Genomic DNA, 26186 nt, shown 5'->3' with positions numbered 1-26186 from the left:
CTAGGCTATATTGTACTAATCTTATGGGAGCATTGTCGTATATGTGGTCCATCTGGACCAAAATGTTGTTATGCAGTTCATGACTGTAATTGGTATCCCAGAAAAGAGAGGAAGATAAATAGCGCCAATAGTTTTTCTGGAGAAATAATAGCCAAAAAATCACAAATTTGATGAAAAGCATCAACCTACAGATTCCAAAAGTTCATCAAGCCCCAAGTAGGATAAATACAAAGAAAAACACACCTAGGCATATAATAGTCAAATTATTAAAAACCAAAGATAAAAAGAAAATCTTAAAACCGCTAAAGTAAAAAAGGAATATTAGAGTGATAAGAATGACTAACTTCCCTTTAGAAATAATGCAAGCCAGGAGATAACAGATGACATATAAAAAAAAAAAAAACCCAGAAAATCTAGAATTCTATAGCCAAGAAAAATAGTTTCTAAAAATGAAAGAGAAATAAAGACGTTTTCAGGTGAACAGTAGCTGAGAGAAATTGCCAGCAGACCTGTACTTCAAGAAATACTAAAGGAAGTTCTTAAAGCTGAAGAGAAATGATATCATTTGGAAAGTTACATCTACCAGAAGAAATGAAGAGCATTGAAAATGGCAAATATGTGGGTAAATATAAAAGATTACTTTATTAATTTATTTAAAAAGACAATTGACTGTTTTAAACATAAATAATCACCACCTATTATGGGATTTTTTTACATATACAGAATTAAAATAGCCAAAGGTGGGAAGGGGTAAATAGAAGTACAACGTTATAAGTTCCTGACATTATTTGTGAAGTAGTATAATGTAGATTCAAAACAGACTGTAACAGGTTAAAGATGCATGTCTTAATCCCTAGGGCAATCACTAAAAATAAAACAGAGGTGTGGCTTCAGAAACTGATGATTGGATAAAGAAGATGTGGTATATATACACAATGGAATACTACTCAGCCATAAAAAAAGACAAAATTGGCCCATTCACAGCAACGTGGATGGACCTCGAGGGTATTATGTTAAGCGAAATAAGCCAGTCAGAGAAAGACGAACTCTATATGACTCCACTCATAGGTGGAAGTTAGTATATTGATAAGGAGATCTGATCGGTGGTTACCAGGGAAAAGGGGGGGTGGGGGGAGAGCACAAAGGGGGAAGTGGTGTACCCACAACATGACTAACAAAAATGTACAACTGAAATCTCACAAGGTTGTAACTATCATAACATTAATAAAAAAAAAAAATACAAGATGCACGGATCAGGCAAAAAAAATAAAAATAAAAAAAATAAAACAGAGGTGTGGCTAAAAGGTGAAAGAAGCGACAAAATGGGATATTAAAAAATAATCAATCAACCCAGAAGAAAGCATAAAAGGAGGAACAAAGAAACAACGAACATATAGAACCCATATAAACTAATAGCAAAATGGCAGACTTGAACGCAACCACACAAGAATTACATGAAATGGACTAAACATGCCAAAGAAAAGGCCGAACTTGTCAAACTAGTTTGAAAAGTAAGACCTAACTATGTTTGTTTACAAGAGATGTACTTTAAATATTAAGACAAAGTAAAGGATATGAAAGTAAAAGGATGGAAAAAGATGTATCAAACGCTAACCATAAGAAAGCTGATGTGACTGTATTAATATCAAAAAAAGTAGATTTCAGGACAAGGAGTGTTGCCAACGGTGAAGAGGAACATTTTATAAAGATGAAAGGATCAATTCGTCAAAAGAAATAACTATCCTAAACATGTATGTATCTAATGACAGAGCTTCAAAATACATGAAACAAAAGTTAGGCAGAACTAGACAGAACTAAAAGGAGAAATAAACAAATCCGTAATTATAGTTGGAGGTTTTAACACTCGTTTCTCAGTAATTGGTAGAAACAGTAGACAAAAACTCAATAAGTATATAGAAGATTCGAACAATGCTATCAACCAACCTAACCTAATTGACATTTATTGATCTCTGTATCAATAGCTATAGAAAGTATATTCTTTCCAAGTGCACGTGGAATATTCAACAAGATAAATCACTTGCTGGGCCTCTAATACCTGGACATGCTCTTACCTCATGACCTTTGTACTTGCTGTTCCCTATCCCTGGAATAATTTTCCCTCACCTATTCTCGGGGCTTATGACTCATTTCCTCACTACCTTTGTGTCTTTACTCAAATGTCACCTTCTCAGGGGGACCTTCCTGACTATCTTATTCTATTTTGTACCTCCTTTCCAGAGCAACTCCCTAGTTTTGTTTCTGTGGCCTCAGGGAAACGGCTATCCTTAAAGGGCCAGATCTGGAAGGTGCTCACTCTTCTCTGGGCTGAGCCTAAGGCCTGAGACCTCTGAAAGGGCATTGTCCAAACACTGCAGCTTGTCGTAAGCAGTAGCCAAACCAGGTGCCAGATGCCTTATCACCGCCCTTTCTGTTTACTAGAAAGCCACTGTTGAGTAATGTCTAATGAAGGGCTCAGGTGTCCCTGAGGACTTGACCACGCAGCCAGCAGGGCTGAAGAATGAAAGAGGAGAAGGTAGCTGATGGACAAGGGCTAGGAAGGGGAGGAGAAGGAGCTGCCGTCACTATAAATTATTCTCATAAAAACTCTTCCTGTGCTGAGGTCCCTACCACTGGAGGCTGCTGGCCCTCCATGTCACCTGTGTCTCTCCCCTCCTACGCTGGCATCTACTCATCAGAGGCAGAAGACAAGGTGACTAGAACCAGACAGGTTCCCAAGGCAGCCTGCCAGGCCCTAACCTCCCTGGGCACTGGCAACTGAATATGAGCCGGGGAGGAATGTGTGAAATCCACATAGCTCCTACCCTGCAGAGCTTATGGTTTAACGGGGACAGTAAAACAGACCCACAAAACATGTCATTTCAAAAGTGCATTGCCTCTAGCCATCCATACAGTATACCCTCTTCCTGGTTCAAGCCAACATTTAAAGAGTGCTATGCTGAGTGCCTGGAACAGCGCTGCTCAAACCTTAATGAATCACCGGGAGATCTTTCTGCAATGCAAATCACACATCGATTAGCAAGGTCGTGGAGCATTCAAAGATGAAAAAGACAAGGTCCCTGCCCTCACTTTGCTTAAAATCCAGACAATATAGCACAAGAGAGGGTGAGGAGTGCCGTAATAAAGGCACAGCAGAGAGGACGACAGAGAGACGATTTCATTGGTTTCAATCAAAGGGTGCAAGATTTTGGTAGATATCAAACCACAAGCCACTAGACAGATTTCATGCCTAAGAGCATGTGGCAAGAGCAAGAGCTGGGGAGGACGCAAAAACTCAGAGAATTATGGAGGAAACCAACATCTGTATGACCCAGACGAATATGCTTTTGGAATCCTCACTTTTCCTCTCTCCATTCTGATGGAAATTGCTAGAGGGGAAGAGACCACCATTGTGGCATGGCCGGAGTGCACATTTTCCCATTGGCAAAGAAGGGCCAGGATGGGCTGTAGGGAGCCTGCAAGAAATGGCTAGAAGAAGTGCATCAGAGGGAGGCGCATGAGGACCCCGCTGTGGACCCTTATTTTTTATTTTTTTTTTGGCTGGTTTTGTTTTGGTTTGTTTTTTGGTGAGGAAGATTGGCCTCAAGCTAACATCTGTTCCCAATCTTCCCCTTTTTGCCTGAGGCAGACTGTCCCCAAGATAACATCCGTGCCAGTCCTCCTCCACTTTGCATGTGGGATGGCCCTACAGCATGGCCCAAGGAGTAGTGTACAGGTCCAAGCCCAGGATCCTAACCCATGAACCTTGGGCCATGGAAGCAGAGGGCACAAACGCAATGGCTTTGCCATGGGGCCAGCCCCTGTGGACTCTTCTTGTAAAGGAAATGCAAGCAGAGAGAGCCAAGCAGCCAGCAAGAGTATAACTCAGTGTGGATAAGTTTTGAATTCTGGTCATTTCTAATCACTGAGCCCTGCTTGCTTTTTTCAAATCAGGCCTGCTTTGAAGGGTGTAGATTTTGGTACAATCTTAAATATGACACGCCCTGATGATGCAGGACCAAGATTGAACACTTTTGTGCTCACCACTCAGTGATGAAACCATCATAGAATCATGGGATGTTAGAGCTGGGAATTCCTTCTTCAGGCCCAACACCTTCCATTTAAGGTAAGGAAACACCAAACTCAAACCTAGGCCAGTTCTCTCCAGAATAGCCCCCAGTAAGTCCCTCTCCCTGGAGTTGAGATCCCCAAGGATGGCTCCCCAGTCCTCGCAGAATCCTCTTTGTACCCCCCTCAGCAAGGCACAAGGGACAAAGCGAAGAGAGGCACATGTGCTGCCTGGGGTGGGGGCAGGGGTGAGGAGGACTGGTTTATCAGCTTTGGGGCCATCCTCAGAGGCCAGAAGGCAGGACTGTGTGCCTGGTGATTCGGTCCCAAGAAGCAGAACCAGAAGGAAGGCCCATCCCTTGGCTGCTGAGAAAGGTGGAAGTTAACCTAGACTGCAACCCCTCAGCATGACAGAGGGCCAGCGGGAGTGAGGTCCAATGGGTACCACATCCAGAACTAGGAAGGTGTGTGTCTAGGTTTACCTTGGACAGTCCCGCGTATAATACATAACTGCTATCTAAGCATAATTATTAAAAGTGCCCCCTTTCAGTGCTCAACATTACTATAGTTTTAGACAATCATTTGTATGGTCACCTTGTGTAGCTCCGAGTCTCTGACTGCAATGGCTGAGGGTGGGGTTGCTGCCCTGGTCCTATAGGGCCTTCCTTCTCTGCCACTGCTCCAATCTGATCATTCTGGACATAGCTTCAAGATCCAGCACAGGAAGGAATAGGGGACTGGGCTTAGGACTCTATGGGGAGTCCAGGAGGCTCAGCCTGGCCTCGGGGCAGCTCCAGAAGGGTAGAGAGGCAGCCAGGAAGCTCTCTCGGGCTGACCCAAGATGGGAGGTGGCCCTTGACCACACCCAGCCCCATCCAGGCCTGTCCTAAAGCTGACTCAAAGCCCCTCACTGGGGAGAAGCAAGGCTTGGGACAGGGCACACACTTTCTGGATGTTTGCACCATGATGTTAGACTTTCCCCTCCTGGAGTGGGCCAGGGAGACAGCAGCCACCATGGAGTGGAGAATCTGGACCCAGGAAGCCAGGACACCAAGCCAAGGCAAGATAATGAATTAATAATAATTAAAACTCCAATCATATTATTCATTGTCTATTTATGTCATTGCACATTGCATTCATACACCTGGGGACTGGCCCTAGCACAATTCAACTACAGGCCTCTGAGGAGGTCACATTCCAAGCAATTACATGCCAGACTTGCCTTCTCATGGGGCCCCATCTGGGCCTTTGCCTCTGAAGGAGCCACATTTTCCTCCTTCCATGGCAGCTGATTAGAGCCTGACTCAACTCTCTCCTCCCTTTCTTCACTATCACATGCTGCTCCCCAAGGTGGAAGGTTTGGATGAAGATCAAGCCCAAAATGTTCCCGGGCCCCAGGTGTCCAGAGGGTCCCTGGGCCTCAGGGAGGGCCCTCACTACAGCAGGTATGACGGAGCTGGAGCTAAGGGGGTTAGGCCTGGGTGAGGCCTGGGGCTGGGGCTTCTGCTCAGCTGAAGGGCCCTTCACTTGGCTCCTGGCAGATAATTATCTCATCCTTGGCAGATAATTAACAAGAGGGCCGAGTTGCAGCTGATGGCCAAGCACCTCCACACCTGTGCTCCTGAGGACTTTGTGGAGCAGCGCCACCCTACCTACCCCTAGACAGTCACTTAAGAGAAAAACAGCCTCTATCCTGTGGAAGCCATGGTTATTTTGAGTATCTGCTACCCACTGCCAAACCTAATCTCAACTGGTGTAAATATGTTAAAACTTATTGTTCACATTCCACTTATTTCCAAAAATCATTTGAGACAACCTACAGTAACTGATAAATAAATGACAGACTCATGCAAATGAGGATAAATAAATAAGAGGCATATAATAAAAAATAGGGTGACAGTTTTTCCAGAACATGTGCTTTAAGGGTAATTATTGTAACTGCATGCAAATTTCACATCTGACTTCCTGGCAGCCAAGTCAACTCAGAGATACCTGGTGACTTAACATATCTCGTGTTATCAGTGTGGGTGGTCAAGAGAAGAAGGTTCCACCAGGGCCACCACTGGCACGTTACAAAGCAAACTCTTTGTTTCCAGTAGCATTCCTCGGCCGCGAGGAAGTCAGTTAGAGACCTGCCTTGGACGATGTGCTGCACAGTGGCCACTTGCTCCACCTGAGGCGCTCTCCACTCTTTGCCCAACAGCATCCTGGAAGGACTGTATCAACCAGTTCTCTTGCCCTCTGACTTCCAGTTGGTTTGTCTATTGGGAGGTCCTGGCTGGAAGTCAGAAGATGGAAAGAGAGAGAGGGTGGAGTATTTCTTCTTCTGTGGTGCCATGCTTGTCAGGGGCTGCATTCCTCTACCTTTAGCCACATCTCTCATCAGCCTCTCTCACTGCTGTACTTCTCAATGGGTTCCAGAAACAACTCCCAACTCTTGTCCCATCAGAACCGGGGGTGACAGCTTCCCACTACTGCTAGTCCCTCAGTACCTCACCATCCTTTGTGGGTCCCCTTTAGCCCTGTCCCCACGATTGTAAATTATCCCTCCATTAAATCTCACTTACAGTGTGTCACTGGTTTTCTACTGGGACCGTGACTGATACAGATGGTGTCTCTGTTAGGAATGAATTTGAATTCAAGTAACAGAAAGCCTGACACACAGTGGCTTAAACAAATAGGATATTTTTTCTGCTTAATGAGAAGTCTGGGAGTAACAGTTCCAGGTTGGTGTGATGGCTTTTTTTTTTTTTTTTTTTGATGAAACCATCCATTTTTCTTTATTCGACTAATCCCAAGCAAAAAAAAACCCCAAAACCAGTGTGCTCTTTACATTTTTTTAAGTCAAACCAAGCTGTTAACAGAGTAAAGAGTCAATATACAAATTGTGCAATGAAAATTACACAAAGCTGCTCTAAAAATATCACTAGTGCAGATCCATTTGTGATTCATATTCTTGAGAACAAATAACTGGTGAAACTCAGTGATCATTTCTTCATCCACCTTCAGCTTCCCCACAACCAGAGTAAGGATGGAATTATTGGAAACTGGCTGATGATCATAGGATGTGATAATACGCTGGATTTTTTGGAATGGCATATTCGTCAGCTCCCCCAGGATGGCTGCTTTTCCTTGGAACTGTTCTCCCCCCCAGGACAAATGTGCAGCCTGTGTACGATGCTGTCACAAAGCTGGGCTCTTTCCATCTTTCTACTCGGCTTTCTCTTGGCATACTTGCTTTTATTTTTCTGTTTTCACTTCATGGTCATAAGATGCTGCCCAGCTCCAGACATCACATCTATCTCCAAAGTAGGAAGAAGGGCAAAAGGGCCATGCCAACTCTAACTCTTCCACCCCTATCTTCTCCAGACTTCTGTTTGGGTCATAATTAGATCACATGGCCACTCTTAGATGCAAGGGAAGCTGAGGGACTGGGGAACAGAACTGTCATGAGTGGGTTGGGAACATCGTGATCCATTGCGTGGGGCAGGGCCCATTGCCATCCCAACAAATCATCCTGTTAGCAAAGGAGAGCAGGGGGAATTGGTGTTGGGTAGGCCATGGATACTGACAACTTCAGTGAAGTTTCCTAAGGCTGTGATTGCGAACAGATAATGGAGACAAGCTGGTGGAGAGTAGTGTCTGCAGCCAATTAAAGGAGAGGGTGGGGACCCCCGTCCCTAAAACTGTTTGGTGTCCAGTTCCCCTCTTTGCTGAGAGTTATGGAGAGAAACCCTAGACACAGTCAGAAAACTGCTCTGCAAAGTCCTCCTCAGCAGCCTCAGAATTTCTCTTTCCCTCCTCCGTGGGCCCAAGCTGCATATGATACTTCTGCTGAATCACTGACCCCACCGTATTGCCATTTTCTTTCCCACCAGGCTATCTTCACCAACTAGACTGCGGATGACTTGGGACAAGACTCTCATCTTATTTGTAACCCCACTGCCCAGTTGGTGCCTGGCATGTGATAGCAAATGCTCCATAAGGATTGGCTGACTGAGTGACTGACTGACTGAATAAAGGAATGGAGGTTTGGTTGTGCTTTCAATTTTGCCCCCAGATGCTGTGTGACCTTGGACAAGTAACTTCTCTGAACCTTGGTTCCTTGTCAATGTCAACTGAGAGAGTTGCCCTGGAAGATCGCCAAGAGCTCTTCTCCTTCTGACATTTGGCGGTTTTTAACTCCCACCACAGAGGAAAGAGCTCCCACCTCTGGAATTATGTCTTTGGATGGAGACATTAGCTACCCAGATATTCCCCTGTTAAAATGCACATCCACCGCATGGGGAGGTTATCATAATAAAAACTCTGTCAGCATCACTGAGGAAAATTCTCTGGTGTTTATAATCAGCTGGTCTCAGAGAGAAGTGTCTGGTGGGAAGGGGTATAGGAAAGGTAAGTTTTGATATGGATAGGAAAGAAGTCTGAAGCAAGGTATATTGTTCAAGTATTCTGGGATTAGTTGAGGTTATTCAAGAAATAGAGAGGGGGCAAGGAGCCTGGGTAACTGGAATGTAGGGGACATAGGGACAGTGGGGAATTGTGGCGGCAGAGAAAGTTTCCAGAGAAAACACTATCATTGGCCCACGTCTGTTTAGCAGAATAGCAAAGCACGATGAGCCAGGCTGTGAATTGCTGAGGGGCAGTGGGGCAGTGGGGCCTGGGGTGGGGCCAGGTACTCCGGGAGGGCTGGCCAGAAGACCTGATGGGAGGCCCTTCTGGGCAGCAGGTCGTCAGGATGTGTCCTGGAGCCACAGGCCTTCCACCGTGATACCCCATGGGACAATCCTCAGGATCCTTGGGTGGCTGGAACTGAACAGAAGAGGGAGGAGCCTGTCTCCCAGGCCTTCCAGATGCCCCCTCCACTATGCACGTGCAGGGAAAGAGTCAGATCCAAGGCAAGTGGCATTCTTCCCAGAGTGCCTAATTTTGCCTTTTTGCATAACCTGTCATGTTCTCTCCCCCTCACAGATATTTTTGCCATGAGTATGATGGTATTACTTTATTATTAGTCACTCACCCTGGGTAATTCACTTTTTTAACCCCAAGTACATTGGATTAATCATAATCCTTGGTCAATAGCCCTCTCTCTACACTGTTCCAGGCATGACCCACGTTTGTGTCTGTTTACGTTTAATTAATTATTTATTTCAAAATAATATAAGAACCATCCATGAACACCCCGCACTAGAACTAAAATATGGACCATACCCACATCTACCTACGTGCTCCTCCTTCACCAGATCCCTCTCCCCACCACACCGCCATCCCCCCATAGATTTTTTTTTTTCATCTCTGAGGCCTATGAAGTATCACTCCTACTACCAGAGTTTATTCACTGGGCCCACAAGCCAGTGCTTCTGATTTCTAACTGTCTGGATGCACTCATGCTCAGAGGGGCCGAGCCTCAGCCGATGACACGTGTTCACAGCATTGTGGCTGGAATCACCAACTTGCAATGAAGTCAGATTGGCCACAAATGTATTTTACATCATTTTAAAATTCTAGGGGTCTGCTGGTGGTGTAGCGGTTAAGTTTGCACGCTCTACTTCGGGGGCCGGGGTTCACAGGTTCGGATCCTGGGTGTGGACCTACGCACTGCTTATCAAGCCATGCTGTGGCAGGCATCCCACATATAAAATAGAGGAAGATGGGCACAGATGTTAGCTCAAGGCCAATCTTCCTCAGCAAAAGAGAGGAGGATTGGCAGTGGATGTTAGCTAATCTCCCTCCCCTAAAAAATAAACTAAAATTCTATCTAAGCCAGGGTTTCTCAATCTCGGCACTACTGACATTTTGGACTGGATCATTCTTTGTTGTGAGGGGCTGTCCTGTTCATTGTGGGGTGTCTAGCAGTACACCTGGCCTCTACCCACTAGATGCCAGTAGCAGCCTGCCCCTGCCCCAGCCCCAGCCCCAGCCCCTGGTTGTGACAGTCAAAAATGTCTCCTGGGGTAAGACGTAAATCACTCCAGATTGAAAACCATTGATCTAAGCAAATATTTGGCAATATCCAGTTCAACAAATACTGCAGATAAAATGCCCCTCCCTAAAAGAAAATACTTGCACATTTGTGCCTTAGAGCCTTGTTACCCAAGTGCGGTCCTGAACCAGCAGCCTGAACAACACCTGGGAGCTCGTTAGAAATACAGAGTCTCAGGCCCCTACTGAATCAGGATCTGCATTTTAACAAGATCCCCAGGTGACTCATGTGCAGGGGGAAGTTTGAGAAGTGCTACTGTAGAGATGACACGAATCACCCTTCTGTGAATAAAGTGGGCCCAGATGCAGTGCTTCTCGATGGGGGAAGTTACTGCTATTTGGGGAAGGACAATCTGTTGTTGGTGGGGGTTGTCCCCACTTTACAGGACATCCCTGCCCCATCCCCATTAAATGCCCACAGTGCACCCCAGTCCCGAAGACAGTCAGAAATACCCTCACCCTCCAGATGCCTTCTAGGGAGCAGAACCACCTCAGGGTGCAGATCCCTGGAGAGGAGTGTTTCTTGCCGTATGGACAGTGCACCTGATAGCAGGGCTGCCTCAGTCTGCAGACAGGTCCAAGAGGCAAGGAAAGATGCAGACATTAAAACATCAAAGTGCTCTTCATCACACCCTCAAGGGGAGACGGATACAGTGCCAGGTGATGAGCACTGGCTGAGGAGGAGCCATACCAGCCAATGGGAACACGTCAGGGCTGGGGGCAGCAAGGAGGGGAGCAGGGGAGACACAGGAGCCGTCTGGGAGAGACAGGAGCTGGGAAGTGCAGTCCGACCAGTTAGACCAGCTGGGGCAGTTCCCCCTGGTCCTGGCAGTCTCAATACCCTACTCAGGATAAAGCAAATAAATGAAAACAGGTTGGCATCCGCAAGCCGAGTCTGAGGTGAGGGAGGGAATGCACCCAGGTGGGCGAGGTGCCCATTCTGTGCCCTGCCCCGCCCCCTTCTCCCCTGGGACAGGGGAGAAGGATCTTCAGGCCCTTCCCAGAGCTAGGGAGGAATCGGTGGCTCCATAGCTAGCTCAGAAATCTGAGAGCTCAGGGGTAAGAGATCGAGCTTCCAGGCTGCAGCTGGAGGCCCTGCCTAGACCCGGAGCAGAAGGGGCTGGCTTTGCCCTCTAACCTTGCCGTATGCCAGGTGCAGTTTGCTCAGTAAAGAGCAAAACTGCCATGCCTTGCCTAATGGCTCTTACACTCCAGTGAGGGAAACGCTGTGGAACTCAGCCTTTGAATGATTGGAGGAGCCAGTAGGTCCAATTGCTTTGCTGGCAGTTGAGGAGGAAACGGCAGCCCATGGATGGGAGGGAGGAGCCTCTCTCATACCTGTCTGAGAGGCGGGGTCTTCCCTGGGACAGCCACCATAGGTAATCCATGTCCAGGGTCTGTCTCTTCCTGGCATCCCTCCCCTAGTTGGCAGAAGCTAGACTCTCAAATACCACAGCTGCCTGGTAAAAACACAGGGACTACAGCTGGCAAATATCCCTGTCCCTTGTTTCGGAATGCCCACTGCCTTCCCTGACTCCTTACAGGGGGCCTGGATGGAAAATTGGAGACAGCATCAGATTGATCCACTTTTGTCTTTGGCTGTTAGATGATGTTTTTCTAACTCTGCCTGTCTCTGGATTCTCTTCTCCCTGCTTCACTTTGGGAGCCTGTGTTGGAAGAAAGGCAATCATTTTAAGAAAGGAAGAATGTTGGCCAATCCTGGGGGGGATTCACACTTCCAGGCAAGGCCAGAAAGGACAGCCTTTAGGGAAGAAGGTAGAGGTGGGAACAGAGTCCAAATAGCTTGTCACCTCACTTAATTCTTCTCTATCATCTCACATCTAGCCATGGGCAGGGACCCTTCTTTGGCCTAGCCCCAAGGACTCCTGGTCTTGGGGAGAAAGGGCCTATAGGCAGAGGCTAAAGAGTTGGTTCTATGTGTGATGCTGGCCTCCAACAGCACTGCCTTCAGGTCCAGGTGCTGAGGGCACAGCCAGCTTCTCATCGTGTGATCCAAACATCTCCATGCTTGGCTCCCACATTCAACCAAACTCAGTTGTTCCCGGTCGTCTCACTCTCTCCCAGTCTGGGGGCCTCAGACCTCTGGCCAACTCTTAGAAAAGCAATGTGGAGCCCAGATCTGCAGGAATGCCTCCCACAGCTGGGCCCCTCAGAGTATCAGAAGCAAACTTTATACAGTCTGCACCAGGCCTTGGGAGGCAACCTCTGGGAGATGGAGCAAGGAAGCCTGCCTGGCGGAGAAACAATGGGAGCCCAGACATACCCCCTTCGAGACGCCCTATCCTCTTGTCAACTTTCCCACACTGGCTGACTCTGCTAAGAGCCATCCCAATTGTTACCCACCTATTGCAGGATCACCACCTCCTTGAACAAGGATGGACCAGAATGTAACTCATTTCCTCAGGCCGCACCACTGTGGAGTCAAGTTCACAAGAGTAATGAAAATTCTGCTGGTTCTTCCATAGGACCTCCAGGCCCAGGGATGTGGTTAGCACAGACCGTGCTTTATGTGAATTAGAAAAAGGAGGCCCTTCTAGACGCATGAACTTTTAAAGGTGCCACCTCTGAGTGAACAAAGCAGGAAAAGTGTCCCCTTTTGTGCCTCCGGCAAGGCACTCGTGGGCATGGCATAATTTGTCCCATGGATATACGCAGCCCTGAATCAGCTCCCCTTTCAAAGCCTCCCCCAGGTTGTCAGGGTGTTTTCCGGAGCTCTTATGCTCACCAAATGGTCCATTCCCTGCAGTCACCACCTGGCATCTGCCATGCTCTTCCTTTCCTGCTCCATCAACCTGGGTGATGGTCTCTGTTGCTGAGACCATTGGAGGATATCTCACCTCTGCTGGAGGCCACTTTGAGGGTGGTGTCCAGGCCCAGGGGTGACCTCCCAATGCTCTCAGAATGGCCACTCCTTGAGATGCTGGAGTTGGCTGTGCCCTCAGCAGCTGGGCGTGAAGGCAGTGCTGTTGGAGGCCAGCATCACATAGAACCAACTCTTACAGCCTCTGCCTATAGACCCTTGCTCCACAGGACCAGGAATCCTTGGGGCTAGTCCAAAGAAGGATCCCTGTCCAAGGTGGATATTAGGTAGTCCTCCCCATTCCAGTTCTCCCCAAGCTCATGAGAAAACCCTCCTGCTTCCACCATTCCTCCCCGTCAAACACAAAATTGCCTGCTAGGGGCCCTACCCACCACTGTTGGGGAAACATCTAACACACTGGGGTGAGTGGAGGCTCCCGCTACATATGATGCTGGCAGATCCTGAATTTGCTCCTCGACTAGAATGTGGCATCCAGAAGCTGAAGTTTATTAAACATTAGAACTTACTGAATCCCTTAATTTAGAACAGAGCTTTGTGGCACTGGGCTTGTAGTACGAAGCTGGAAGCATTCAGGTCCTACTTTCCTCTTCCTCACTGTCACTGGCACTTTACTTCTTTGAATTTGGATCACCTCATGACTAAATTGAGCACAATGATGAATGCTTGGGAACTCTAGATTCTTCAAGACCTTCCTGGAACATAAAACTCTGGTCAGGATAATGCCAGTGAAAAAGAGCCGAATTTTGTCCTTCCTACTAGCTACATAGCTTATTTAACTCCACACATTACCTTGTTTCTTAACAGCCCTTCCATATGCCTGCTTCTGTTCTTAGCTTGTGGTCCATTCTGACTTTTTGGTTCTTTTCTACCAGGTGCAGAAAAGTTGATAGCTGGCATCTCCTTGTTGAGCATGTATATTTGCATATATCAGTGTGGAAATTCTGGGTTAGGCAATTTCCAGTGGTTTGAGAAGACCCATGAGAAGTAGGGTACTTCTGCAGAAAAGTAGGAGCATAGTCCAGAAAGGAGTTTCCATTGAATCGAGTAGAGAGAAACCCAGCTCCTTGGAGAGTTCCCTAATAGCCTGTCAGCAACAGCTACTGTGACTTGGAACTGGGCAGGAGCCAATAGCCCCTAGCCCTGAGCTAACGCATCTTTTCACCCTTCACCTCCCTTCCTCCTAGCAACACAAGATGGTTTGGATTATTATGCCTCCTTCTCATTGGTTCCTCTACCTCAAAATACCTCATCACTGGCAAATTCAAGATGCAGCTGCTGCTCTGATTGGCTGATCTGTTGCTGGGGTAAAGGCCAGCATGGTGATGCTGCTTCCCAGATGTGGTCTCCTTCAGGCCCTGAACACACACACTCCCATTTGGTCTCCCTTGACCTTCCTCCCATCCCCAGATAGTCCCTCCCTCCTCCTTTTGTTGCACAGTAAACAAGTGGTCCATCCAGGGGTTCCCTGGGGACCCAGAGATTTTCATCTTTGCGGTGTTTAGCTTCTAAAGCTGGCTTTTGTATAACCCATGAAGGCAAAGCTGGGGGAATCAGTTTTTGCACAATCAAGAACACACACATCTCCACAAGACTAAGCAAGGGAGGATAGATTCCCTGACAACTAAATCCCTCATCAGCCACTGAGGAAGCTAAGGATGGCTTTGCATGTAAGATAAACAGGTGAAAATGGGGGGCTTGCTAGACCTCAACTGCTACCAGTTGCCACTGTACATGAAATTCCATCATTAAAATTTACTGCTTTATGAATTTTCTTCTCCTGGAGCCTACTGTTAAAACACAAAGAGCCCAAAATCTGTTCTGAAAGATGTGTGAAAAGGTTCCCATGTGCTCAAATACATTTAGAGATGCCAACATATTTTAGCACCCTGTGGTAGGCAGAATAGTGGCCCCCAAAGATGTCCTAACCCACAGAACCTGTGACTATGTCACTTTATGTGGCAAAAGGGACTTAGCAGATGTGATTAAGGTTCAGGACCTTGAGATAGAAAGGTTATTCTCCATTATCTAGATGGGTCCAATCTAATCATATGGACCTTAAAAGCAGAGAGATTTTCCTGACTACGGTCAGAGAAAGAGAGGTGATGATGGAAGCGGGGTCAGAGAGATGCTGTGCAGCTGGCTTTGAAGATAGAGGAAGGGGCCGCAAGCTGGGGAATACCGGTGAATGCCTCTGAAAACTGAAAAAAAGGAAACAAATTCTCTTGAAGGGCCTCCAGACACAGTCCTGCAAACATCTTGTTTAGCCCAGTGAGACTGAGACAAACTTCTGACCTATCAAACTACGAGATAATACATTTGTGTTGTTTTAAGCTACTGAGTTCACGGTAGTTTGTTACAGCAGCAATAGAAAACTAGAGATTCACGGTGCACTTTGGCATAGTGAGGGCTCTAGGGAGCCTCTCAGAAAAGATACCCTTAATCCAGCATTTCAGAAACTTATTTGAACACCAAACCCTTATTTCCCTGAACATATTAGCATCTTAGAACATGATGTGGAAAATACTGCATTAAAGCATTAACTGTTGTTAACATCTTTGAGTGATTTCGTTCATCTGTTTTCAATGCGATAGTTAGGTGAGGGAGAATAGGACATGGGGCAGGTAAGTCTTGATGGGCTGACATGGAGGTCTAAAGAGGGGAGGCCTGGTGTGGGAAGTCAGGAGACAGTGGAGAATAGAGAGGAAGTGGACACATGCTATAGAGAAATGTCAGCTGCTACACAACTTGTGTTGTTATGCTCAATAGTTTGTGCCAAATCCTCCTTGCCCTTTGGGTTCACCGTCTTCTCTAGGAAATGTCCCCTGACCTCTTCCTCTCCCCCAGGCCTGGGTTGGAAGCTCCTCCTACCAGCTTCCATGGTCCCCTGTGTTTATTTATGTCTGGCTGTGGCAGCAATGTACTGAAATTGCCTGTTTATTTGCCTGTCCCTCCCACTAGCCTGAAGTTCCCGGAGGACAAGAACTGTGTCTAGTTCACCGTTCATATCTTCTGTGTCCCACCGGTGCTCGGCACATTTAAGTAGTCAGGCTGAGCAACTGTCTCATCCTCTTTGGACCATAAATGTGTGTGAGCTTAATCCTGACTTTCCTCACGATTGGTGGGTGCTGTGAAGCCTGTATCACCGCCACTGGGCCCTGTGCAGGATGCCCAGCCACAGTCCAGCCTAACAAGAACTCATGTTCCAAATAAGATTATAGAGCACCTTCTCTCATTCATTTTGTATTTTTTAACCTATCTACCTTTTTTTTTTTTCTGGTGAAACAAGCAAAAGCTTTAGCCTGAATGTGTTCTGTGTTGGTCCACAGTTTATGAGGCATCTGACTAGGCTACAACAAAGACTGAGATTAAAAAAGTAAATGTTACACTTTCAGGCAATTGAAATTGATAAGTTGTAGATGTGAATAGGACACCCTGGGCAAAGGAAATGAGGGGCTAGGTCAGTACTGGCGTAAGGTAAGAGAGAAGATGAACCGGAGAGCAAATTCCATATATCACATCTCCCATAATCGAGGAAGGCTTCCTGGATCTAGAGGATTTGAAAGAAAAGAGTAACCAAAATTTCATATGGGGAACCACCCCTGTCCCTCTCTTAGTCCCAAGGTGAAACACATGATTTTGGTCTGAACAATTAGAGCCTTGAATCCACTAGCCCCAGTGATTGTTTAGGTGAAAAGGACTAAGCAGAGTGGCTCTGAGTCTGAACTCGAACCTGGAAGGATAAAGTCCTAAAGCTGTTACTCAATGGAGACTGGCAATAAACCAACATAAGGGCAGAGGTGAGGAATAGAGAGGGGCCCAGTCCTGATGACACCACATGAGTCCTGGGTTAAGCATCATTTGACATCATTTATATATGAGCCAGTAAATTCCCTTTTGTGAGAAAGCCAGTTTGACTTGGATTTCCATTCCTTTGCAATTGAGAGTCCCGATGATGCAGAGGAAAGAAGAGCTTACATGGTATGAACAAAGAGGTGATAGCTGGGATCAAGAGGCAAGGAGTAGTGGACACCTACTCCCAGCTCCCCTCTCTGGGAACTGCCACTTCTCCCACCATCCTCACCATCATAGAGGAGGACTCCCATGCCCCTGGGCTTGTTCAAAAGACTGCTCTCTTGGCCACAACTGAGCCCACCCTAACGTCTCCCTTAGGAAATTGGAACTGGGACTAAGAGTCCAGTGTCAGTCGAGCCTGGTTTCCTTAAGGGGAAAAGAGGTAAAACCTTGGGAGCCATGGCATAGCTGTATGTTCTGCCTGTGGACTGTGCAGAAGAGAAAGCAAGGCAATATCATCACCACACTACAGATGAGGAAAACAAACTCAGAGAGGTTAATGTGGCTTGCCTAAGGTTGCACATTTGGTACGATTTTTACAGAACTAGAATCCAGCTTTTCTGAATTCAAGGGTTGGGCAGGAAACAGCTGGGTCAGAGCGGCCTAAGAACTCTGGACACGTGCGAGATTTGGGGCAGACAGCGGGGAGTGATCATAGCCCGCCCAGCCACCCCAGAAAAGAGTCAGGCCAAGTGCAAGCACTCAAAGACATCTCTCTAAGCTCAATGCATCAAAAAAATTCCGGTATTTAACGGGTCCCTCGCTGGGCTCAGCGACTAGCCTTAAAGCCAGGACGCAGGCACCACCTGCAGAGAGCTTATACCGCCTAAATCTGCGGCACCAGAGCGGCCATAGATTCCCGGAAACTACAACTCCCATTGTGCACCGCGACAGCGTGGATTAAACCGGGGATAAACTACAAGCCCCAGAATTCCTTGGAGGAGAGGCGCGACTACGGAGGAGAGGAGGGGCGTAGTCACGTCGTCCGCGCGGGACCGTTAAATTTGAAACTTGGCGGCTAGGGGTGAAGCCTTGAGGTGGCGGGTTTGTGAGGGGGTCGGGTGCGTGCTTTTGTTCGGGAGCACCCTCTGCTCGCTTCAGTACCTCTAAGGGCAGGTTGCAGAAGGAGGCCCAGACGGTCTGCGGCCCCGAGGAAAGGCCCGTGGCAGGACGAGGGCCTGAGCCGGGAATGCAGGATGGCGGCGATGAGGAAGGAAGGGGGTGCCCTGAGGTAGGTACGGGAGGGGAGCTGCTGGGAGCAGGGCCTGGCAGGTGGTGCGACGCCGCTTAGAGCAGTCAAGGAGAGGACGGCACGGTCGGGAACAGAGCAGGGCTGGCCGGAGCTTCCTCCCTGTGGAGTCGGAGGCGAGGGGTGGAGGTGAAGATGAGGGCGAGCGCTGACCTCCGTGGGACGAGGCCCGTGGGATCCTGCTGCCTCCAGCTGCAGAGCAGGGCGGGAGGGCCGTGGGACCCCAGTGGTACGGAGAACTTGGAATCTGTAGTGTGGCCGGTGTGTGCATCTCAACTCAGCCACTGCTGGCCTTTGACCCTGGGCACATCTAAATAGGGAAAATGCTGTTATTCAAGCTCCTTTGCCGGGTTCTGGGAGAATTCAAAGCATGTGTAAAGTAACTGCCCCCAAATAAGGGCCAACCAGTGGGTGCTATCATTATGCCAATGGCACAGTTAGAAGTCTGAAAAGCTGTTCTCTGCATGCTGGCTGCTTTTTATATATATATATATATATATAAACACGTGTCAGCTTTTCTAGGTTGGAATTCTGTATGCGTTTTCATTATGGGGTGCACAATACTTAGATAAGTGCCGTGTCACGAGCTCTTTAGTTCATGCGACAAATATTTATTGACTGCCTACTAAGCGCTAGGTGCAGTGATGAACAAAAGACACAAAAATCCCTACCCTCGTGAAGCTTAAGTTCTGGGTGGGATGAGGGTAGGGGCGACAGACAATAAACAAGATAAAGAAGCTAAAAGAAGGATGGTGGTCAGTACAGCAAAAAATAAAACAGTGAGGAGGAGGGTGGTTGGTGCAATTTTGGATAGTTTTGAACAGGGGACCTCACTGAGAAGGTATCATTTGGGTTGAGACTTGAAGGAAACTCAAGAGCTAGTCGTGCATGTCTCTGGGGGAAGTACGAAGGCTGGAGGGTAAGGGCTGGCAGAGGAAGCTGCACCTGCCAAGAAGCTGGAGCAGAGTGAACCAGGAGAGTATAAAGAAATGAAGTAAAAAATTAGGTGAGGGTGCAGGCGTTGTAAGGACTTGGCTTTGACTCTGATTGTAGTCGCAAGTCATTGGCAGAGATAAGACATGATCTGACTTGGGTTTAAATGGGATCACCTTGGCTGCAGTGTTGAAAAGGGTAAAGGCAGAGAAGGATGGAAGCAGGGAGACCAGTTAAAAGGTTATTGAAATCACCCAGGCAAGAGAACATGGTGGCTTGAGCCGGGCTGGAAACAGTGGAGATGGTGAGAAGAGGTTGATTTCTGGATATATTTTGACGGTAGAGCCCACAGGATTTGTTGAGTGACTGGGGAGATGTGAGAGGGGTGTCAAGGTTGGCACTAAGATTTTTGGCTTGAGCAACTGCGAAAATGAAATTGCCGTTTATTTGAGGTGAGGGAAGACTGTGGGAGGAGCAGGTCTGGGAGGAGGCAGGAGAAGGAGGGAGAGGGAGCAGAGCCAGTTCCGCGTTGGAAATTTAACTGAGATAATTTAATTACTATTTTTAGAGCAAGAGGAGAAATTCAGATGAACTCCACAGACATTTATTCACTGCTTACTAGTGTCAGGTCCTGTGTTAGACCATGGGGTTACAAAAATGAGTGACGAGCCCTTAACATTTACAGGATTCACACAATATAGTTTAAAAGACATGAGTAGTTACAACCTAAATTATTAATCACTTACACTTCACTTCCTCGAGGAGAGTTTTCAGCTCTCGTCTAGACTGAGTTCGCACATAGCTTTCACTCTATTTTCAAGATTAGTGCCTCTGTCTCTGTTTTAAACCCAGAGGTAATGTCTCTCATCTAGAAGCCTGTTGGACCACTGCAGAGGTCGGTAGTTCAGAATACATACCCAACATGGTGATGGGCTCCAAAAAGTTGTGGGGATTCCCCGCATAGGCTTGATAGAATTGGGGGCAGGGGGCAGTTGTGAGCAGTAGACTGTTTTTGTCTGCTTCTGCTCCGGACTAGCTATATATGTAAACTTCAGTTTTAAGCCATCAGTTGAAACATGGTGTTAGTCTGACAAAAACTTTGCTTAAATTGCTGTAATTGTTTAAATTAAACCGGATGATGCATTCAGTGGTAGGCATAGAACTGCTTTTCGTCTACTTTGCCAAATTTATAATACTTTTTTCCCTTCTTTTCTTCCTGCCTTAAATTTTATTCTTATAGTACTATCCACAATACCCTTGCCACTTTCTCTCTTCATTAGGCGATACTACAGCCATAAACTTGGAAACCAGGTCACAGAAAGGCCCAGAGCTTAGGAGTATAATAACACTACTAATGTGCCAGCCACCATGTTCAACCCAAAGATCATGAATAATCATTTATCTGAAAATATTTACAGTGGTCTAGTGATATAATAACTCAATATTGGTATGAAATGTACTTTCGTTTCCCTCTTCACAGTGAAACCATGTCCCTGGAGGGAGATGAATGGGAGCTGAGTAAAGAAAATGTACAACCCTTAAGGCAGGGGAGGATCATGTCCACACTTCAGGGAGCATTGGCCCAGCAAGAATCTGCCTGTAACACTACTCTTCAGCAGCAGAAACGGTGTGTAGAATGGTGGGGTTCCACTGTCATCATTCTTCCCCAACTGCGGTAGATAATGTGGGTGTGAATCCGTGCAGGATGGCATAAGGAGTACTCTTCAAAATTGGTAGTATGAGAATCTGCTCCTTGCCTGCTTTTTCATCACATGACAGCTATCTCAAAATCTCACATATGATTAAGAACAAGAACTATAGGATTCTATTTCATTGTGAAGCAGCCAACCTCTTATGTCAATAGAAATACATCTTATACAGGGGGCAGTGATAAGCAAAGTAAAGCAAGTGTCATATTACAATATTTCCCAGAAGTATTATGTCATTCTGGATCTCTAAACAGAATTAACTCTTTGATAGCAATCAATTAGGGGCTGGCCCAGTGGCGCAGCGGTTAAGTGCGTACATTCTACTTCTCAGCAGCCTGGGGTTCGCTGGTTCGGATCCCGGGTGCAGACATGGCACTGCTTGGCACACCATGCTGTGGTAGGCATCCCACATATAAAGTAGAGGAAGATGGGCACGGATGTTAGCTCAGGGCCAGTCTTCCTCAGCAAAAATAGGAGGACTGGCAGTAGTTAGCTCAGGGCTGATCTTCAAAAAAAAAAAAAAACGATAGCAATCAATTAGAGAAATTGCTTCCTTGGATTGTGAATACTGAGGGAGAGTGAATCTGCTATCTTCTATGTATACTCAATTATTAACTTTCTAGAAAAGTATTTTTGAGAAGATGTCAAAAAGAAATAGTGGTCTCCAAAGGAAATGTAAACCTCAGAGAAATTGAATTTATGCTAGAAGGTTTCTCAATAGTGGTTTAGCAAACTCTGGATAAAGAAAAGCTGAAAAATACTGCTACGTTATTCAAATGGACCTACAGGACTTGCTCTCCTTTGACTAATACATGTTTTGATAAATATGCTTTTTTCAAAAAAATAAACTGAAGTATCAATTTCTACCCTTAATTTCTGACAAAAAATTCTACCATCATAGGCAAATTATTATAATTTTGGGCGATGATGTAATGAACATCTTTTTTCGTCTCATTGGATCTTTAAAAGCACTTGTTTTATGGTTTTGTTTCAGAGGTGGTGGTGTTCTGTTCCTAACTCTTCTTCCTGGCTTCTGTGACGCTGTATTAGTTTTTCCACTTCTCTAACTACTCTTCCTTTTTTCTTGTTGGCTTCCTACTGCTTTTAACCTAAGTCTCTGTTTTTTGCCCTCTGTTCTTCCATATTCAAATTTTCCAGGATTGTTTAACTACTGTTTACTTCTCTTACTTGCCTTCTAAATGTCTATGTTATCTACCAGTAACATAATTAGATAAATGTTTCACTGATATAGTAAATACTGACTGTCTTCTCTCATAAATGACCTTCCCTTTTCTACTCCATTTTGGTTAATGGTACCAAAACTCACCTGAATGATCTTACTGCTCTCTCACCCTAATTTTATTTAGTCATTTACTAAGGATTTTTTTTTAAGTATAATTTACATGTAGTGAAATGCTCAGATTTTTAAGTATACTATTTAATCAGTTTTGACATGCATTTTAAGACAGAACATTTTTTTACCTCAGAAAGTTCTCTCAGGCCGGCCCGTGGCCGAGTGGTTAAGTTCTCGCACTCTGCTTCTGCGGCCCGGGGTTTCCCTGGTTCAGATCCTGGGCGGACATGGCACTGCTCATCAGGCCACGCTGAGGCAGCATCCCACATGCCACAACCGAAAGGACCCACAACTGGAATATATAACTATGTACTGGGGGACTTTGGGGAGAAAAAGGAAAAAAATAAAATCTTAAAAAAAAAGTTCTCTCATGCCCCTTCCCAATCAGTTGTCTTCCCGTCCCTCGTGAAGCAACCAGTGATCAGATTTCTATCACTGTAGGTTACTTTTGCTTATTCTAGAATTTTATATAAATGGAATCATACAGTCCTTTCACTTAGCATTTTTTTTAGGCTTTTTCACGTTGCAGTATATTCCTTTTTATTAGTAGTATTCCATTTGCTTATCCATTCATCAGCTGATGGACATTTAGATTCTTTCCAGCTTTGTGCTTTATGAATAAAGCTGCTATGGACATTCTTGTACAGGGCTTTTGTGGACATAGATTTTCATTTCTCTTGGAATAGAAATGCTGGATCATAGAATAAATGTATGTTTAACTTTTTAAGAAACTAGCAGTTTTCCGAAGAGGTTGTAAGATTTTACACTCCTACCAGCAATGTATGAAAGTCTGTTTGCCCCAAATCCACTCCAGTATTTGTTGTTGTCAATCTTTTTTCATTTTAGCTGTTCTGGCGGGTATGTAATAGTATCTTATGGTTTTACTTCCCATTTCTCTCGTGACTAATGGTGGTGAGCACTTTTTCACATGCTTGTTGGCCTTTTATATATCTTCTTTTGTGGTGTATTTGCTCAGATATTTTGCCCAGTTTTAAAATTGGATTGCAGCAGTTCTTTATATAATATGTGTTGCAGGTATTTTCTCCCAGTCCATGGCTGTCTATTTTCTTGGTATTTTTTGATAAGCAGAAGTTTTTAATTTTGATGACGTTTAGTTATTGTTTTTCTTTTATGGTTAGTGCTTTTTGTGTTGTCTCTAGATCTTTGCCTACTCCAAAATTGCAAAGAGATTCTCCTGCGTTTTTTTCTAGTAGCTTTATTGTTTTAGCCTTTATGTTTAGATCTGTGATTCATCTTAAATTTATCCTTGTGTATGGTGTGAGGCTGGAGTAAAAGTTCTCAGTGCCCCCCTCCCCCCCGACCCGTACCCCAGTATGGATATATAGTTGTTCTGCCTCCATTTGTTGAAGAGATTTTTTTTCTTTCCCAAGTGAATTGTTTTGGGGCCCTTGTCAAAATATTGTATATGTGTGGATTATTTCTGGACTCTGTTCTGTTCTATTGATCTAGCTGTCTATCCTTTCACTAATTGTATATTGTTTTGATTAGCTTTATATAGTAAGTCGAAGTCAGGTAGAGTGAGTTCTCCAACTTCTGTTGTTTTTGAAATTTTTTGGGCTATTCTTAGTCCTTTGCCTTTCCAAACAAATTTTAAAATCATCTTGTCAGTTTCTAGAAAAGAGCCTGCTGGAATTTGCATTGAATCTGTAGATAAATTTTGAGAACTGCTGATTTTTATCAGCAGTGTCTTAGATTTTATTTTTTCACCATTTGTGCAGATAATCCCCTCATTATCTCAAATTTAAATCACCATATTAGCTTCATAATTGTGGCTCCTTTTCTAATTTCTCCTACTCTTGTGATGTTACTTGATTGATCTGAAAATCTTTTCTTAACATAGATGAGATACTTTCCAATTAAAGAACCAATAGTGACTCAAGCAGATGGAATCCAAGGTCTTTAAATTTATATTTAAAGCATGCCCTTCTTACCTCTCCAGACATCGCCATTTATTCCCAATACTGACTTTATGTTATAGCTCAGTTTCCTCTGGATAAACTCTCCCATTTTCACATCTTTATTCAGTACTTATTTCCCTCTCTCTTGGAAAACTCTTTCAAATATTATGGTCCCTTCAGAGTCCCACCTTCTGAGGCTACTCCTTTTGACTTCCATTCTTGGAAAGCTTTTACCATCCATTTTTGGCAATTGTAATATACTACACTGCTTTGTATTATTAATTAATTTTTCATTTATGTACTTTCTTATTAGAGTATAAATTCCTTTGTGTCAGTGACTATTTTATTATTCTTTATATAAGACATAATGCCTTATACAGTTTTCATTGACTAATCATTTGTCTGAAGTGTGGTTTGTTACCCAATACTTCCCCTCTGTTTTAACTGTTCACTCTTAACTTAGTCTTAGCCCTCTACCTCTCCTAGCTCTTTATAGAGTCATATTTTACACGTTTTTTTTGAAGCACTCCCCAAATTATATACAGCATTATTCTTCTCTGACTAATGTTACCCATGGGATTTTTCTTTAAGATTCTTATTTCTCTATATTTGTGTATGTGTGTGTGTTTAGTTTGTTCAATACCATCATATACATATAAAATAATAGCTATCATTTATTGAGTACTTACTATTTTAAACACTTTACACTTAAGACTAATCAACCTAATGAGATAGGTACTATTATTATCCTCATTTTACAAATGTGGAAGCTGAAAACACAGTTTCAATAGCTTGTCCAGCATCACTCAGCTAGTGATGGTGGAGCTGCATTTGAACCTGGGAGTTTCGTTCCAGAGCTGTAAACTGCTGTGTAAACTGCTTTTCTATATGTTGTCTTGGAATTTGTTTCTCTAGTTTCTACATGTTTTGTCCCTCCTGTTATGTTATCAGGCAGAATCCTAATAATTTCTTTTCTTTTTCTTTCTGTTTAACAAACCCTCAAGTTCCAGTGCAGTTATCTAGATTGATAGTAAATACTTAATAAATCAATAAAAATGAAGGTGATACTTGTTCATTTGGCTGTTATCACTATTGCTTACGCTAACATTTTCTGTTTAAATTTTAGGGCATTTGAATCTGAAATTCGATTTTACACTGGAAATGACCCTCTGGATGTTTGGGATAGGTGGGTCTTTTTTTTTTTTAATAAGGGCAGTAGAAACTTAGCAGATGAGTCCTTATGGCTGTGCTTCTCAAATTGGGGTGTACGGAGCAGTGTGTCAGAGTAGAAAGTGGTGTCTCGGGGATACAGAGAGACAGAATAATGATAGTGTATCTTCCTGAGGTGTTCAGCACTGAAGAACTTTCCAGTTTTTGGCATGCACCTGTGAGCTACACCCTTTCATTCCCATCCCCATTATTTCCCAGAGGCAATGTTAGCCATACTTGGAAAAGTTTGAGGGATACAGGCTTAGGGTATGTCATTGAGGACCTTTAAATAAACATCCTTTCAATATATTAGACATTTCTGCTTTAAAAAGTCCAGAATGGGTGTTGGAGCAAGAACAAAAGAACAGGTTAAACTTTAAAAATATTTTTTTCCTTTGCTTTCCATTCAGGTATATTAAGTGGACAGAGCAAAACTATCCTCAGGGCGGGAAGGAGAGTAATATGTCAACATTATTAGAAAGAGCTGTGGAAGCGCTACAAGGAGAAAAACGGTATTATAGTGATCCTCGGTTTCTCAGTCTCTGGCTTAAACTGGTAAGTCTTTTCAATCTGAGAAATATTTGTTTAAAATATTAAACCAAGGGGTTTTCTCTAGAGGTGTCTGATGCACAAAAAAATGGCAAACCCTGAGTCATTTAGTAGATACTAAACATTTAATACTCAGTATTTGTTAAATTGGGTTCTACTTTAAAGATAGATTTTAATATCCAGTTGTTTACCCCTTTAAAAATGATCATAGGGGCCAGCCCCATGGCTGAGTAGTTAAGTTTGTGCGCTCCGCCGCAGTGGCCCAGGGTTTCGCCAGTTCCAATCCTGGGCGTGGACATGGTACCACTCATCAGGCCACACTGAGGCTGCATCCCACACAGCACAACTAGAAGGACCCACAACTAAAAATATACAACTGTGCACTGGGGGGGCTTTGGGCAGAAAAAAGAAAAATAAAATTTTAGAAAAAGTGATCACAAGTCCTATATACCTCTCCATGGGAGTGGGTTATCTGTTTATTTATTTTAAGCATAATTGGTCCATGCAACTGTGCTGGGGGAGG

General features: G+C 44.8%; 1 protein-coding gene across 1 annotated transcript in view; it reads left to right on the top strand.

Moving 5' to 3' along the window:
• Positions 1 to 17668: 17668 nt before the first annotated feature.
• BUB1B (BUB1 mitotic checkpoint serine/threonine kinase B) overlaps positions 17669 to 26186 on the top strand; it is a 51138-nt gene continuing 42620 nt past the window's right edge. Inside the window, exons 1-4 of the mRNA XM_008536348.2 lie at positions 17669 to 17972; positions 20404 to 20550; positions 25032 to 25091; positions 25525 to 25669. Coding sequence (XP_008534570.1) covers positions 17938 to 17972; positions 20404 to 20550; positions 25032 to 25091; positions 25525 to 25669 — 387 coding nt within the window. The 5' untranslated portion in view covers positions 17669 to 17937. The remainder of the gene's footprint in view (positions 17973 to 20403; positions 20551 to 25031; positions 25092 to 25524; positions 25670 to 26186) is intronic.

Source organism: Equus przewalskii, chromosome 1 (genome assembly GCF_037783145.1).
Source record: "Equus przewalskii isolate Varuska chromosome 1, EquPr2, whole genome shotgun sequence".
In the NCBI taxonomy this organism is placed as follows: Eukaryota; Metazoa; Chordata; class Mammalia; order Perissodactyla; family Equidae; genus Equus; species Equus przewalskii.
Note: the sequence above shows the minus strand (reverse complement) of the source record. Positions and strands in the feature narration are given on the sequence as shown.